This window comes from Adiantum capillus-veneris, chromosome 21, assembly GCF_014529385.1.
Source record: "Adiantum capillus-veneris isolate H3 chromosome 21, ASM1452938v2, whole genome shotgun sequence".
NCBI lineage: Eukaryota > Viridiplantae > Streptophyta > Polypodiopsida > Polypodiales > Pteridaceae > Adiantum > Adiantum capillus-veneris.
The window spans coordinates 49286334-49301949 of record NC_140951.1 but is presented as its reverse complement, the minus strand read 5'-3'; the positions used below and the strand labels follow the sequence as shown (position 1 = coordinate 49301949).

General features: G+C 41.1%; 1 protein-coding gene across 3 annotated transcripts; it reads right to left on the bottom strand.

Moving 5' to 3' along the window:
• Positions 1-11074: 11074 nt before the first annotated feature.
• On the bottom strand, positions 11075-13293 carry LOC147430920 (uncharacterized). Of its 3 annotated transcripts, none has more exons than XM_086494477.1 (4): positions 13162-13293; positions 12652-12934; positions 11674-11911; positions 11075-11516 (listed from the first exon to the last, which is right to left on the bottom strand). In XM_086494477.1, exons 2-4 carry the CDS (start codon positions 12925-12927, stop codon positions 11347-11349), a joined length of 684 nt encoding a protein of 227 aa, XP_086350603.1. In that variant the 5' UTR covers positions 12928-12934; positions 13162-13293; the 3' UTR covers positions 11075-11346. The 3 variants fall into 3 exon arrangements, with proteins under 3 accessions (XP_086350603.1, XP_086350601.1, XP_086350602.1); XM_086494475.1 differs by having other exon boundaries at positions 13058-13209; XM_086494476.1 differs by lacking the exon at positions 13162-13293 and having other exon boundaries at positions 12652-13021.
• Between the last annotated feature and the right edge of the window lie 2323 nt (positions 13294-15616).

Sequence of the window (15616 nt, the reverse complement as noted above, 5' to 3'; positions counted from 1 at the left end):
GTTTAGTTAGGGCCACATGCAGGTTGCAGCTTGTGCATAGTGATGTTTGTGGGCCCAAGCAAGCTCCGTCCTTGGGCAAGTACCTTTACTTCGTGACTTTCATTGATAATTACTCTAGGCATGCATGGGTGTATCCACTTAAGGCAAAGTCTGAAGTGTTTTTGTGCTTCAAGCAATTTCTAGCTATGGCTGAAAATGGCTCAAAATGTACTATGGGAACCCTCCGTTCCGATTGAGGCGGGGAGTATATGTCTCATGAATTCAATGCATTTATGGCTAGTCGTGGGATAAAACACAATGTACAGTTCCGTATACACCTCAGCAAAATGGTGTTGCTAAGAGGAAAAACAGGTTTCTTATGGAAATGGCAAGATGTATAGTCAAAATTCAAGCTTTGCCACATTTGTTTTGGCTTGAGGCTATTATGTGTGCCGCTTATGTATTGAGAAGGTATCCTACAAAAGCTTTGCATTCTATGAATCCATAGGAAGCATGGTATGATAGAAAGCCTTCTATTGAGCACATGCATGTTTTTGATTGTTTGGCATATGCTTTGGTGCCACAAACATAGCGCAAAAAATTGGATGATAAGGCTATCAAATGTATTCTTGTTGGTCATAGTGCTCAAAGAAAAAGTTACAGGTTGTATCATCCGCAAACAAAGCGTATCTTTGGTTTCACTGGATGTGTAATGTAAGCTCACAGGACATTTATGACACTTTGTTACCTCTTTTTAGTGGTGGAAGTTCGAATGTAAATTCCAATGAGGAAAATGTACAACCTATGGGTGGTTTCTAGAAAAGTTGTAGACTAGCCTATTACACATGCAGATGTACATGATGTACTTGATGACGAAAGGGTTGAGAATGAGTAGGCTAGATGTATGCCAAAATGGTTGGTGCATACTTTGTGTGATAGTAAATTAGATGCACCATGACGAAAGGGTTGAGAATGAGCAGGATAGATGTATGCCAAAATGGTTGGTGCATACTTTGTGTGATAGTAAATTAGATGCACCATTGTCTAGCCGTACTCGTTCAACTTCTCGCCATGCATCATATGCATCATATTGTTACCATTTGGTTGTGTCCAGTTTATGTGTTGTTGAGGAACCTCTATCTTTTAATGAAGCACATAATTCAAAAAAATTGGATGGATGTCATGCAATCAGAATATGATGCACTTATAGAAAATGACACATGGACTTTAAGTGATTTCCTCCTGGCAAAAAGTCCATTGGTACAAAAAGGGCTTACAAGTTGAAACGAAAGCCGGAAGTGAGATTGATCGCTATAAGGCTGGACTTGTTGCAAAGGGTTATGCATAGCAAAAAGGCATAAATTATGAAGAAACTTTTTCTCCCACTTGTCATATGACTACTGTGTGTTTTCTATGTGCATTGCAACTCAATTTGGTTGGGATGTAATCAGTTAGACATTGTTATTACTGCTTTCTTGAATGTGACATAATTGAGGAAGTGTATGTAATGCAACATCTCGATTTTTTCTTTGAATGGCAAGAAGATAAAGAGTGCAAATGTAAAAAATCTTTATATGGGTTGAAACAATCTCCTCATGCTTGGTATGAGCAAGTTGAAACTCAAGAGGCTTTCATAACAATCCAATAGAAAGCACATTGTATGTAGAGTATGAGGGTCATGTACTTCTTATTGTGGTTCTCTATGTGGATGATTTGCTGATCATAGAACCAAATGAGAGACATATTGCTCAATTTAATGATGATTTGAATGCTACTTTCAAGATGAAAGATTTGGGGTTGTTGTATCATTACTTGGGTATACGGTTTAAGTAGTGTGATGGTGGTATTTCCTTGTGTCAGACAAGTTACATAGAAACATTACTATGTAAGTTTGGACTTGAGGATTTCAAACCTATTGCCACTCCCATGGAAACAGGTTTGAAATTGAGTCTTCATGATGCTGGTGATCCTGTTAATGTCACTCTTTACCAAAATCTTGTTGGTTGCCTTATTTATGTATGGTGTTGTTGGAATTAGGGTTTACGATTTAAGTAGTGTGATGGTGATATTTCCTTGTGTCAAACAAGTTACATAGAAACATTACTATGTAAGTTTAGAATTGAGGATTGAAAACCTATTGCCACTCCCATGGAAACAAGTTTGAAATTGAGTCTTCATCATGCTGGTGATCCTTCTAATGTCACTCTTTACCAAACTATTGTTGGTTGCCTTATTTATTTATGGTACTGTTGGAATTAGGGTTGCAGGAAAACACACACATCTTGGAGAAGACAAAGGAAGCTCAAGGTACACAACCGAGAGTGTATTACTTAGTGTGAAATGGAAAGATAGATAGCCCTAAAATGATGGGCACATATACAATGCACAGGGTAAAAGCCTCCTAGTGAGGAAAAAAATGCCCCGACGGTCCTAAGTGTGTTCACACGCATCATTACCACATGTATATGGTAACAAATCCCCCTGGAGTGATGCGGTGAACAAGAGCTAGAACATAGAGTAAATGGAAGTTCCATTCCCTGAGGACATGATTACTCCACAAAGGGGAGTAAGCCCAAAGATTTTCAAAAATCTTTGAACTTCTCACGAGACCATGCCTTTGTGAAAAGATCTGCAAGTTTGTTCTGCGTTGGCACATAAGCCAAGATGATCTCTCACTGAGATCCTCTTCTTTGACATATTGTTAATGTACCTCAATATGCTTTGTGCGAGCATGAAAAACTGGGTTCCTCGCAGCTGCCAATGCACTCTGACTGTCAGTGTAGATAGTGTTGGAAGTGCCTGTCCAACACCCAAATGAGCCATAAGTCGTATGAGCCATACACACTCAATCGTAGCTGTGAACATTGCCCTGTACTTAGCCTCACAACTAGAAGTGGCCACAGTAGGTTGCTTCTTGCTCAACCATGATATACATGAACTATCGAGCATGAAACAAAAACCACTTATCGACACTCGCATGTCAAAACAACCAGCCCAATCTGAGTCCAAAAAATTTTGTAAGTCTGGCGGCAATGATCCCCCCTTGGGATAAAACAAGCCAAGATGTAAAGTGCCACTCGAGTAGTGGAAAATCCTCTTGGCATCCTGCCAGTTCTTAGACCCTAGGCTATGCATAAACCTGCTGACCTGTGAAACTGCACTCAATATCCGGCCTCGTGTTGCATACATAAATGAGGCAACCAAACAACAACAGTTCGGTAAAGAGTGAAATCAGCAGGATCACCAGCATCATGAAGACTCGGTTTCAAACATGTTTCCATGAAAGTAGCAATTGGTTCGCAATCCTCAAGTCCAAACTTACATAGCAATGTTTCTATGTAACTTTTCTGACACAAGGCAATACCACCATCACACTGTTTAAACTGTATACCCAAGTAATGATGCAATAGCCCCAAATATTTCATCTTGAAAGTAGCATTCAAATCAGCCTTAAATTTAGTAATATGTCTCTTATTTGGTCCAGTGATCAGCAATTCATCCACATAAAGAACCACAATAAGGAGAAGTACATCACCCTCATGCTTTACATACAATGTGCTTTCTCTTGGACTGTTACAAAAGCCTCATTTGATCGAATGAGTGTCACCTTTCTCATACCAAGTACGAAGAGATTGCTTCAACTCATAATAGGCTTTCTTACATCTGCACACTTTATCCTCTTGTCCTTTCTTGACAAAATTGCGAGGGTGCGTTTCATAAACTTCCTCAAATATGTCATCATTCAAGAAAGCAGTAACAATGTTTGATTGATGTACATCCCAACCAAAATGATCTGCCAATGCACATAGAAAATGCACAGTAGTCATACGACAAGTGGGAGACAAATTCTCTTCATAATCTATGCCTTTTTGTTGTGCATAACCCTTTGCAACAAGTCAAGCCTTATAGCGATCAATCTCACCATCCAGCTTGCATTTCTACTTGTAAACCCACTTCGTACCAATGGCATTTTTGCCAGGAGGCAAATCACATAAAGTCCATGTGTCATTTTCTATAAGTGCATCATATTGGATTGCATGGCATCCATCCAATTTTCAAAATTTTGTGCTTCATCAAAAGAGAGAGGTTCCTCAACATCATGTAAGCTAGACATAGCCAAAGCGTAACAATATGATGCATAAGATGCATGGCGAGAGCCTGAATAAGTACGACTAGACAAAGGTGCATCCAATTTACTATCACACAAAGTATGCACCACCCATTTAGGCGTACTTCTAGCCTGCTCATTCTCAGTCCTTTCCTCATCAAGTACATCATGTACATTTTCATCATTTATAGGCTGATCTATAACATTTTCAAAAACCCCCATAGTTTGTACATTTTTCTCATTGAAATTTACATTTGAACTTCCACCACTGAAAAGAGGCAACAAAGTGTCATAAATGTCATGTGAGTTGACATTACTTTCTCTAGTACATGACAACAAGGACAGAATAGATTCTTCCACAAACACAACATCTCGTGAAACCAAGATACACTTTGTTTGCAAATGATACGACCTGTAACCTTTGCTTTCAGCACTATTGTTGGAATTAGGGTTGCAGAGAAACGCACACAGCTTGGAGAAGACTAAGGAAGCTCAAGGCACACAATAGCGGGTGTGTTACTTAGTGTGCAATGGAAAGATGGATAGCCCTAGAGTGATGGGCGTATATACAATGCTCGGGGGAAAAAAACTCCTAAAGAGGGAAAAAATGCCCCAGCGGTCCTAGTGTGTTCACACACATCACTACCACATGTATATGGTAACAAATCCCCCCTGGAGTGATGCGGTGAACGAGAGCTGGCACATGTGTAAAAGGAAGTGCCATGCCCTGATGACATGATCAGCCCACAAAGGGGAGTGAGCCCAAAGCTTTGCAAAAAGCTTCAAGATTCTCACGAGACAATGCCTTTGTGAAAAGATCTGCGAGGTTGTCCTGTGTTGGCACATAAGCCAAGCTGATCTCTCCTGCTGAGAGCCTCTCCCTGACATAGTGGTAATGCACCTCAATGTGCTTTGTGCGAGCATGAAAAACTAGGTTCCTCGCAACTACCAATGCGCTCTGACTGTCAGTGTAGATAGTGTTGGTAGTGTCCTGTCCAACACCCAAATCAGCCATAAGACGTCTGAGCCATACACACTCAACCGTAGCTGTGAAGACTGCCCTGTACTCATCCTCACAACTCGAAGTGGCCACAGTAGGTTGCTTCTTGCTCAACCATGATATACATGAACTGCCAAGCATGAAACAAAAACCACTTGTGGACACTCACGTGTTAAAACAAGCAACCCAATCTGAGTCCAAAAAAGCATGTAAGTCTGGCGGCAATGATCCCCCCTTGGGATAAAACGAGCCAAGATGTGAAGTGCCACTAAGGTAGCGGGAAATCCTCTTGACAGCTTGCCAATGCTTAGACCCTGGGCTATGCATAAATCTGGTGACCTGTGAGACTGCAAACTGAATATCCAGCCTCGTGTTGCATACATAAATCAGGCAGCCAACGGAAGTTTGATAAAGAGTTACATCAGCAGGATCGCCAGCATCATGTAGACTCAACTTCAAACCTGTTTCCATGGGAGCGGCAATAGGTTTGCAATCCTCAAGTCCAAATTTACATAGCAATGTCTCTATGTAACTTTTCTGACACAAGGAAATACCACCATCACACTGCTTACATTATTGTCTCTAGTACATGACAGCAAGGACTGAACAGAATCTTCCACAAACATTACATCCCAAGAAACCAGAATACGTTTTGTTTGCGGATGATACAACCTGTAACCTTTGCTTTCAGCACTATAACCAACAAAAATACATTTGACAGCCTTATCATCCAATTTTCTAGGTTGCACTTGTGGCACCAAAGCATATGCCAAATAGCCAAAAACACGCATGTGCTCAATAGAAGGCTTTCTATCATGCCATGCTTCATATGGAGTAATAGACTGCAAAGCTTTTGTAGGACACCTGTTAAGTACATAAGTGGCACACATGATGGCCTCAAGCCAAAAAGAATGTGGCAAAGCTTGACTTTTGACCATACATCGTGCCATTTCCGTAAGTGACCTATTTTTCCTCTCAGCAACACCATTTTGTTGAGGTGTATAAGGCACTGTACATTGGTGTTTTATCTCACGACTACCCAAAAATGCATTAAATTCATGAGACATATACTCCCCCCTCGATCGGAACGGAGGGTGCCCATAGTACATTTCGAGACATTTTCAGCCATAGCCAGAAATTGTTTGAAGCACATAAAAACTTTGGACTTCGCTTTAAGCGAAAATACTCATGCATGCCTGGAGTAATCATCAATGAAAGTCGCGAAGTACAGGTAATTGCCCAAGGACAGAGTTTGCATGGGCCCACAAACATCATCATGCACAAGCTGCAACCTGCATGTGGCCCGAATTGAACCATCCTTTGGAAACTTAGAACGTTGCATCTTACCCAAAATACAGCCTTCACAAACATGTTTGACAGGTGCTTCAAGAGGCGGCAAAGAAGCAACCATATCAGATTTCTGCAAACGCAACAAACTGGCAAAATTCAGATGACCAAAACGTGCATGCCAAAGTTTTGCATTTGAAATAGCCCTTGAATCTGCAACAACATTTGCAAAATTTTGTCCACACTTGTCATACAAAGTGAGCTTAAACAGTCCACGGCACAAAAGCCCAGATGCAACAATTTCATCACCAAAACTGAGATCATGAACTATACATCTGTCATCCACAAATTTGACTACAAGTCCAAGTCTAGCAAGTGCGGATACAGACAAGAGATTCTTCTTGATTCCAAGTACATAAAGTGCATCAACAAGTGTGAAGGAGCTGCCATTAGCAGCAGTGAGCACAATCTTTACAAGTCCTTGAAGTGGATAAGAGGCATTGTTGACACAAGTGACTGAATTCCCATGAGGGACAGACTCGAGAGAGGTAAACAATTCACGATGTGAGGTAATGTGCTTTCTAGAACCGCAATCGAAATACCACACATGTGAATCTGCAGCAACTGACAAGCATGCATCATGGACAGCAGGATTGTAAGTGCACTCTGCGCTAAAAGCCCATTCTGCATCAACATCAGCAACACAGTCTCCTTCCACAGAAGACTCAACAATGGCTGCATTTGTAGTGGAACCAACATTTGCAGTGGAACCACCCTCTTTCTTCTTAGCCTCTTTGGCCTTCAACTTAGGACACGACTTGATCAAGTGATCATTAGCTTTACAATAATGGCAATGCATCTTCTTTTTTCCCTTATCACCAGAATTTCTAGATGAATTGCTGCCATCAGAAGCATTAGGAACAGAATGTTTGCCACTCGCAGCAGAACCATAAGAAGTGGCTGCATTACTGTTACCACCCTTTCTTTGAGAAGCAATAAAAGCCTGTTCAATTGTACGCTGCCTAGTCCTGTTTTTTCTAGAAAGTGACTCTTGCAATAGCAATGTGCATAATGCATCAAACTTGACAACTTCGGGATTTCCTTGGGTCATCAGTCTCCAAGTACTAGCAAAAGTCTGGTAGGAATTTGGTAAGGCATCAAGAACAGTCTGCACAAGGGAACTGTCTGAAATGACTTCACCTGCAGAAATAAGTTGCTCATTGATATCCTTGACACTAGCAAGGAGAGTGTCCATATCATCTTCCTCATGCATAATCTTCGACTCCAGCTCTTTACGCAACAAAGCAATTTTAGCCTCATTGCGACTTGCATAAAGACCAGCCAAAATATCCCAAGCATGTTTTGCAGATTTTGCTGAACAGATGTGAGGAACAATGGTGCACTTTACAGACAACGCAATCAATGCATGAGCCTGCGCATCCTTAACATCCCAACGAGCTTGTTCTGTCGTAGGCAAAACAACTCTAACAGCTGCAATCCTTGCAACAAGACCTGCAGCATCCTCAATATCGCCTACATCCTCAGAACCAGGACGTACATCAATGCCCTGCACAATATTCCAGACGCCCTTTGACACAAGAACGTGTTGCATCATATAAACCCACATAGGGTAATTGTCCCCATCCAACCTGTCCTCAGCAGTGAACATCTTGTTCACATCTGTGTTGTTGTTGTCAGCCATGGTAAATGTTGCACCTGATGTGAAAACTGCCCGAAAATAGGAGAAACGGAGCGGGAACAACACGTGCTATATAGCACAAACCGTAGAAGACTGTAAGGCACCTGTTATGCAGAAAACGGCACTGACAAAAATTCTGCACAAAATGACGAAATAGCATGTGCAATACTGCCTGTGGTGGAAACGGAGGCCGAAATGAGCCCAAATAAAAAATCTGAGCAGACCTGCGATATATTTGAACCCGAAATATTTGTCGACCTGCGAACGCTCGCCAAAGCTCACTGAAATCGGAGAAAGTGAGCAGGCGTGTACTGGAGCAGTTGGACACTAATCCGGGATATCTATCTTTTCATTGCACACTAAGTAATATACTCTCTGTTGTGTGCTTTGAGTTCCTTCGTCTTCTCCACGTGTGTTTTCCTGCAACCCTAATTCCAACAAGACTCCCATGAAAACACGGCCAAGCTTTGTTGTAATCCTAGTGGATTCGAGAAAATCCAATTGAATTGAGCAATCCAAGCGTCCCTCGATTGGGTCATGGAAGAAAACCGTGACCTCAAAGCTTGTTTTGGCAAGCTCAAGGCTTGAGTTTAATCCATGGTCAATCTTGCCACTGCCAAGGTGAAGAACGTCAAAGCAAAGGTCAGCCAACCCATTCGGTGATGCTTGCTACAATGAAGACATGTGTGATAATGGAGCTCCAAGAAGAATGGCTCCAAGAAGGGAATGTTCTCAAGGTTCGCATCATTGGGCTACCCCCAACATGGGAAATGACCAAAAATGACTTCTCGAAGTGCATCAATTTTGTCAACGAGACACTTAAACCAGTCAAGCTCAACTTTAACATGATAGAATATATCACCTCTAGGGGGCCTAACATGCGCATACCGAGTGGGCATGCCATTCTTGAGTTTAGAAATAGGAAAGATTGACTCAAATTACTTCAACAATCACGTATTCCAAAAGATGCCAGGTATTGGATCGTGGAGGAACTCACCCAATTACAACTCCAAATACAAAAGCGAAGATCACAAGCCATGTGAGCCAAAGGCAAATGGGATGTCTATCATGGAAGGAAGGCAATCATAGAAGAGTTTCGCTCTTCCAAGTCTTCTAGGGTAAAGGGGCCAATAAAAAACCACCCCCCAAAGAAAGGACAATGACACCCCCAATAATAATACAAAGCTGAACCAACTTTGTGCAATTCAAAAGAATGCTCAACGTTCATTTTATTTAAAATGCAACCTTTTCATTGGACAATGGATGACTTTAACCCTTGTAGGCACCCATGTCTTTCTTTTGGGGTTGGTGTCTCTTCTTTTTCACACCCATTTTTCTTTTTCACACCCATTTTTGTTACATAGGAATGCATAAATGGATTTATAACTTTCGGCTCCGATCATCAAAAAAGTTGAAATCAATTTTTTCGTAAAGCTCTCGACGAAGCGAATCAAATGAGCTACTGACTGGTTATAATTGGGCTCGGAGATCGAAGATCTAGGCTCCCTCTCTTAGGTGGCCTTAAGCTGGGGGTTTTACCCTACATAGAAGGAAGGCAATCATATAAGAGTTTCGCTCTTCCAAGTCTTCTACAACGCCACCGAACGGGACCCTTAGTTGTTCAATTTCTTTTCCCCTTTTATTAAGAATTGCTTAGTTATACCGACCTTCGTCGCTGCCCAAATGTAACAACCATCCCCTTCTCCATGTCGAGAGGAGATACTCTATTGTATGCATGTTTTGGTCCCATGGGTCTTATATGACCTCTTGAGGATGATAGTTTCCTACAACGTTAAAACTCTCTTCTTCTTCTTCTTCTTCTTCTTCTTCTCTCTCTCTCTCTCTCTCTCTCTCTCTCTCTCTCTCTCTCTCTCTCTCTCGTGCGCGCTTCACTCCAAGTCTCATCCTTGATATTTCTTTTCCTATGGAATCACCCCCTCCTCTTTCCATCTCTTTGCTATTGGATCAAGAGTCGCCCCTTCTTTCTATCTCTCTCTCCCATTATTAATATTGACGCTTGTGCTCTTGATCTCCATCCTTTGTTCCACATCTTTTGCTACCGGAGATGAGTACTATTGTGTCTTTTATAGTTGAATTACACAATTCATATTGGCGTAAGGTAAGTTGGATAATTTAGAATTTTTACTATTTGAGAGAAAAGACAAATAAGTTGGGAAGGTAGAAATTCACTCTATGGATTGGGAGAGGAGATACATATCCTATTGCATGCAAGGGCCATTTGATCCAAGAATGCAGCATATCATGTTGTAGTGAGGAAGCACAATTTTCTCCCAAAAAGGACTTGATGTGTTCTAACTTCCAAGGATGTTGAATGTTGGTGGTTATATATAGGCTTTCTAGAGCATTAAAGCCTACCATTCCACTTAGGCTCAATATAATAGGAAAACTTTTGTTTGTCGTATCTTCAGCTATCTTGCTTCTTTTGATGTTCTCTCACAATTATGTGAGAATCTTGATGAAATGTATCTTTGTGGGTGGGGTATGGTAGTGCTGGTAAAAATCTCTTTTTAAGGATCATTTCCATATTCCATTAGAAATGGAGATATCCAATTCTTTGATAATTATAATCGCGCTTTATATCCGCATGTGTGCACACTCATGATGTAGAGCAAGATGTGCAACAAAAGCATGAGGCTCTTAGAAAGAGAACAATGACTAAGTGGGGGCACAATGAAACTTTTGCGCTTTCTCCTCCGCAATGCACATTGTGTACACCAATCAAGGTTGGAAAGGAGACAAAATTTAAGTTAAATCATGTACATGAAAGAAAGAATTTATGCAAGCCAACCAACAAAAGATGTGAAATTGTCTGATGGTGCCATCACTATAGTAACACTTTATGTTGTTGTTATGATATGCTCATCATAGAAGATGACATGGGAGACAAGTTCAGCATTTAAAGCAAGTTATATGATCTTGGGTTTGACATTGTTAGATTTGAGTATTGAATTAGAGCAAATTAAGTAAGTCATTTACGACATTGAACAGAAAATTTGCCTATAATTGTAAAAAATTGGTATCCACAACTATAAACCACCATGTACATTGATTGAAAAGATTGAATACGCGTTGCTAAAGTGTTTCCGTGCACATTTATTTATCAGTGCTAAAGTACCTCACAACAGCACAATTAGATATACTTTTTGGAGTTTGATGCAATAACCTAGAGGTGTTCCCCTTATAAAGAGTCTGAACACTTGAGATCAAAATTTCAACGCCATTCTTAGGGTCTCCTTCCAAGCTCTGGCATTTTTACGTATAGTAGAGTTCAAGGGTTACCTTACAGGCACTCTTTCTCATAGGACCTGATACTTGCCATGCAATTGTCGTAAGAGTGGCAATCAACATAAAAACAGAGGTCTTACAGATGTCTATGCCTTTCTTTAACCCTTGCCAAACAAGCCAAAAAAACCCAATCCATCCTGCAAAGCTCAATCCAATTAAAATCTAAATTTTGTAAAAAATTCACATAAATTCGTGGAAGGCAACTCTCTAGACCATAAATTTGGCAAAAGATCACCTGAATTTGAGGGCATAATGTTATAATGTGCCACAGAAAAAAAAAAAAAGAGGACTCACCTGCAACTGTCGAAGCACAGCCTACACAGAGAAAAGTGATTGTCGAAATCGACGCGACTGCCACAACAACTGCTCCTATGTAGATGACGATCAGCGATGAGAAGAAGAGTGTACTAATGGCACCCACTGATGCAACCGAACCGAGAAATCCAATGACAATAGCATTCAGTGTTGCGCTCAAGAAGAAGAGTATGAAGGCACTCAATCCCGCAAGCCCCAGAAGCAACACTACTCCAACCTGTAAGAAGTCACATTATATGGTCTATTTGACCCTCTGTAAGTTACAAGCATAGTTTTTCCATATGTCAACCATACATGACGGGTACAGAAGTATGGAATAAGTATGGATCAAACCCCTCGAGGATTCCATACGGCACGCTAAAAACAGTCTACATATGACAATAGAATACAGAAGAGCACAAAACCATACAATGCAGTGAAACACCAGAATATTTTGAAATAGAGGCAAAGAAAGAAAAGAGGAGGCCAAAAAATGGAGCCTCAGGGAAAAAAAATGAAACCTAGAGGTAGTAAAGTCCGAAAAACCCAATCATACTTCAATCGGCTCAGACCCCTCCGGACAAAGCTATGGTTAAAAGGCCACCAGCATGCATGTGAGTATGCGCACACATGCACACACACACACACACACACACACACACCCCTACACATGAAATACACATACACATTTATCTCAAGATACCATACCAAGTTAATCTGATCAAATGTTATACGTCACATTGTCAGCCTATTTGACCATACACACACATGAAATACGCGTATGGTACAACGGCACGGGCACACACACACACACACACACACACACACACACACATGCACACATGAATACACAAATCCAAACTTATGGCCATGTGCCTTCATTTACTTCAATTCATTTGATAGCCAAACATCAAGAAAACTTTCTGACATTACTGCTTCACAAAAACTCCAGCACAAGGAGCTCTTCAAAGCACTTACAGCGGTGACCAGAAAAGCTCTCCATACCCCTCCCTTATGCATCCACTGCAGAATATCTGTAAAAGTGTGACGCGCAGCATCTTTGAGCTGGGGATATCTCTCTTGGAAAGACTTTCTGGTGCGGTGGAGGAAAGGAAGAGAGTTGTTGCCATGATACTCTACTACATCTCCATCATCGTGTTCATCCTTCTGTGCATTGAAGAAGTCCCTGGCTACCTCTAGTAAGACCTGATGCAGCCTGACGGATTCGTCAGTATTACGCTCGAGTTCTGCCATAGCGGACCTGAAGGAGGAAAATTAAAGTGTCAATCAATATCTCTCTCTCTCTCTCTCTCTCTCTCTCTCTCTCTCTCACACACACACACACACACACACACACAAAAATGTCCACCATCGCGTGCTCGACCTGCGATGGCAACGCAGGTCGAGCTAAGCAACGCTTTGTGGGGTAAAGCGCAGCAACGCTTTACTCCACAAAGTCTTCCTGCATACTAATAAGTTACTTCTCACCAAATTTTGATGCTCTTAATTTGTGTATGGGTCACCCTTCCATCTTGAGCCCTCTTAAAATGCCCCAAACCAAAATTCTCCCTTTGGACGGTGATTTTTAGTTTTAATAACAATTTTTAGTTTTAATAATAATTGATGGCAACCTCAATCCCGTCTCATTTTGAAGATACATGAACTTACTGGAACAACTACTAGCAATTTCCAATGGCACACATGGACATTGTGAGAAACCTGAAAAGACATTCTCTAAAGCAACATGGTGTCCCTCGCGTCCCACCACGTGTCAAACAAAGCTGAGACATCGTCACCACACACACCTGGCTCCTTTTTGCCATTTCACTAGATGAAATCTTCATGTATTCCCTCTCTAAATGACGCCCTTGTCACACGTTGGAGTAAAATTGCCACACATCAGCATCCGAAATCGACCTCGTGACCTTGGGCATTATATAAGGCCTTCCACATTGAGCCACTTTATCGTGAGCAGGTTCTTGTCGTCTCTGTGAGACCCTACATATTAAAAAAGGGCCCTTTTTGTCCCTTTCTCTCTCATACAGAGACCTCTACCACGTGCCACCCTCACGCTCCCTCCCAATCTTGCCACTTGCATCACTTGTCTGCATTCCTCACTATCTGTCAGTTGTTCGCAACTCTATGCCTTGTCTTCCTTGTGATGTCGTGCTGCAATGCACTCACAATGAGAAACAACCAACAAATGTTTTGTTTGGCTTCTTACACGTGTGGAAGTGAAGGTTTTTCGTTTAGTCATTTTGCAATGTGGCTAAAATGGAAATTCTTAGAGTTTTAGGATTTTTTTGGACAATTTAAATATACTAGTATGTGACCCGCGCGTTGCTGCAGCTAGAAAATGCATGTCTTCTATTCTTACAACTACAAAGGTGAAAAAATATATAGATTACATTATTCTACATGTATACACTCTCTTGAATTTCAAAAAAAATGATTCACAACATCTTTCTATGGATTCTCAAATTAAAATATACATGCAAGAGGCAACAAATATTCCTTTAATACCAAGCTTGGCAGGTTCTCACACATTACATAGGATTTTCTAGCCCTTATTCAATGGATCTAGGTTCTTTATAGCTATTGAAGAGAACACACACACACACACACACACACACACACACACACACCAGTGTTCGAGAAAAGTGTGCCTCATCTTAGCCTTGAGCCGGTTGCAAAATCAAAGTAGCCGGTTTACGGGAGGGCAAGAAGGAGAAAATTCCGCTTAAAATACATGAAAAATAGTGTAATTTTGCAAAAATACCGGCTAGAATTGTAAAATTTCCGGTTCAGATTTGTCTTGAAGGGATTTTTGTATGTTTGTGAAAATGAATTTTCCCGAACACTGACACACACACAAAGATTAATATTTCTATTATCCTCCTCCTTCTCCCTTCTCTTTGTTTAATTGGATAGTTCTCTGGGTTGGTGGTAGTTGCTTAAGTCTCTCCCTCCCCAGTGCCCAAAAAAAAACTTTAAATTACTAAATTCCTTCATATTTTGAAGGTTTTCTTACCTTCTAATTTAAAATTTAGAGGTAACGTTTCAAAATTTGTAGGTGCAATTACACTTTTTTCTTGAGCTTTTCTCCCAATTCATGAAGTCTCCAACTTTTATGGTGTTCGTCATACAATAGAAGTCGCTTCTTGTTAGGCAGCATGCTACATACACACACACAAAGAGAGAGAGAGAGAGAGAGAGAGAGAGAGAGAGAGAGAGAGAGAGTATAATTGTCTAAGAAAAAAGAGAGCTACAGAGGGCCTGCTATCTCCATGATGATGGGGAATTTAACCTTAATTAGCTCAAAGGAGCTGCTGCACATTTTTGGTCAAGATGGAAGATGATCATACCTACGTGTACCACGTCTGAGAGATGCAGCTGGCCATGGAAGTGAAGAAGACGTGTAGTGTCATTGCCACCCAATGAGCCGATCTTGTGAGGAGTACCATCACCACTTGGTTGCACTCACATCGAGCTGGTATGCTAAAGATGGATAGTTCCAAGCCTTTAGAAGAGGTGAAAAGCAGCATAGCTCATGTTTACTCATTGGATGACTTATAAATTAGACTCGACGTTCTCGAGTCCATGGGATTGGCCCCTAACTTGATATAGAAGAGATGAAGAATGGTTTATGGACATCGAAGCATGTTGTTGGGCTGCTAGCCTTCAATGGATCATCTCCATACACATCCCACATTCACGCAAACCAACACTTCAAGAAAGCATTAATGTGTTAGACATCTTGCAAGGTCTAGATGAGGGATAATCTCCCTCTCCCTCTTCACCATCATCGTTAGATGTTGGATCAATGACACCTTCAACAAATAATGCATAAGGCACTGAAACACCTTCCTCTCCCTACTAAAAATCTAAAAAGGGCTAGGTTTAGTGCAATCCCACCTACAAATGTATTTGAGTGTACGCTTAC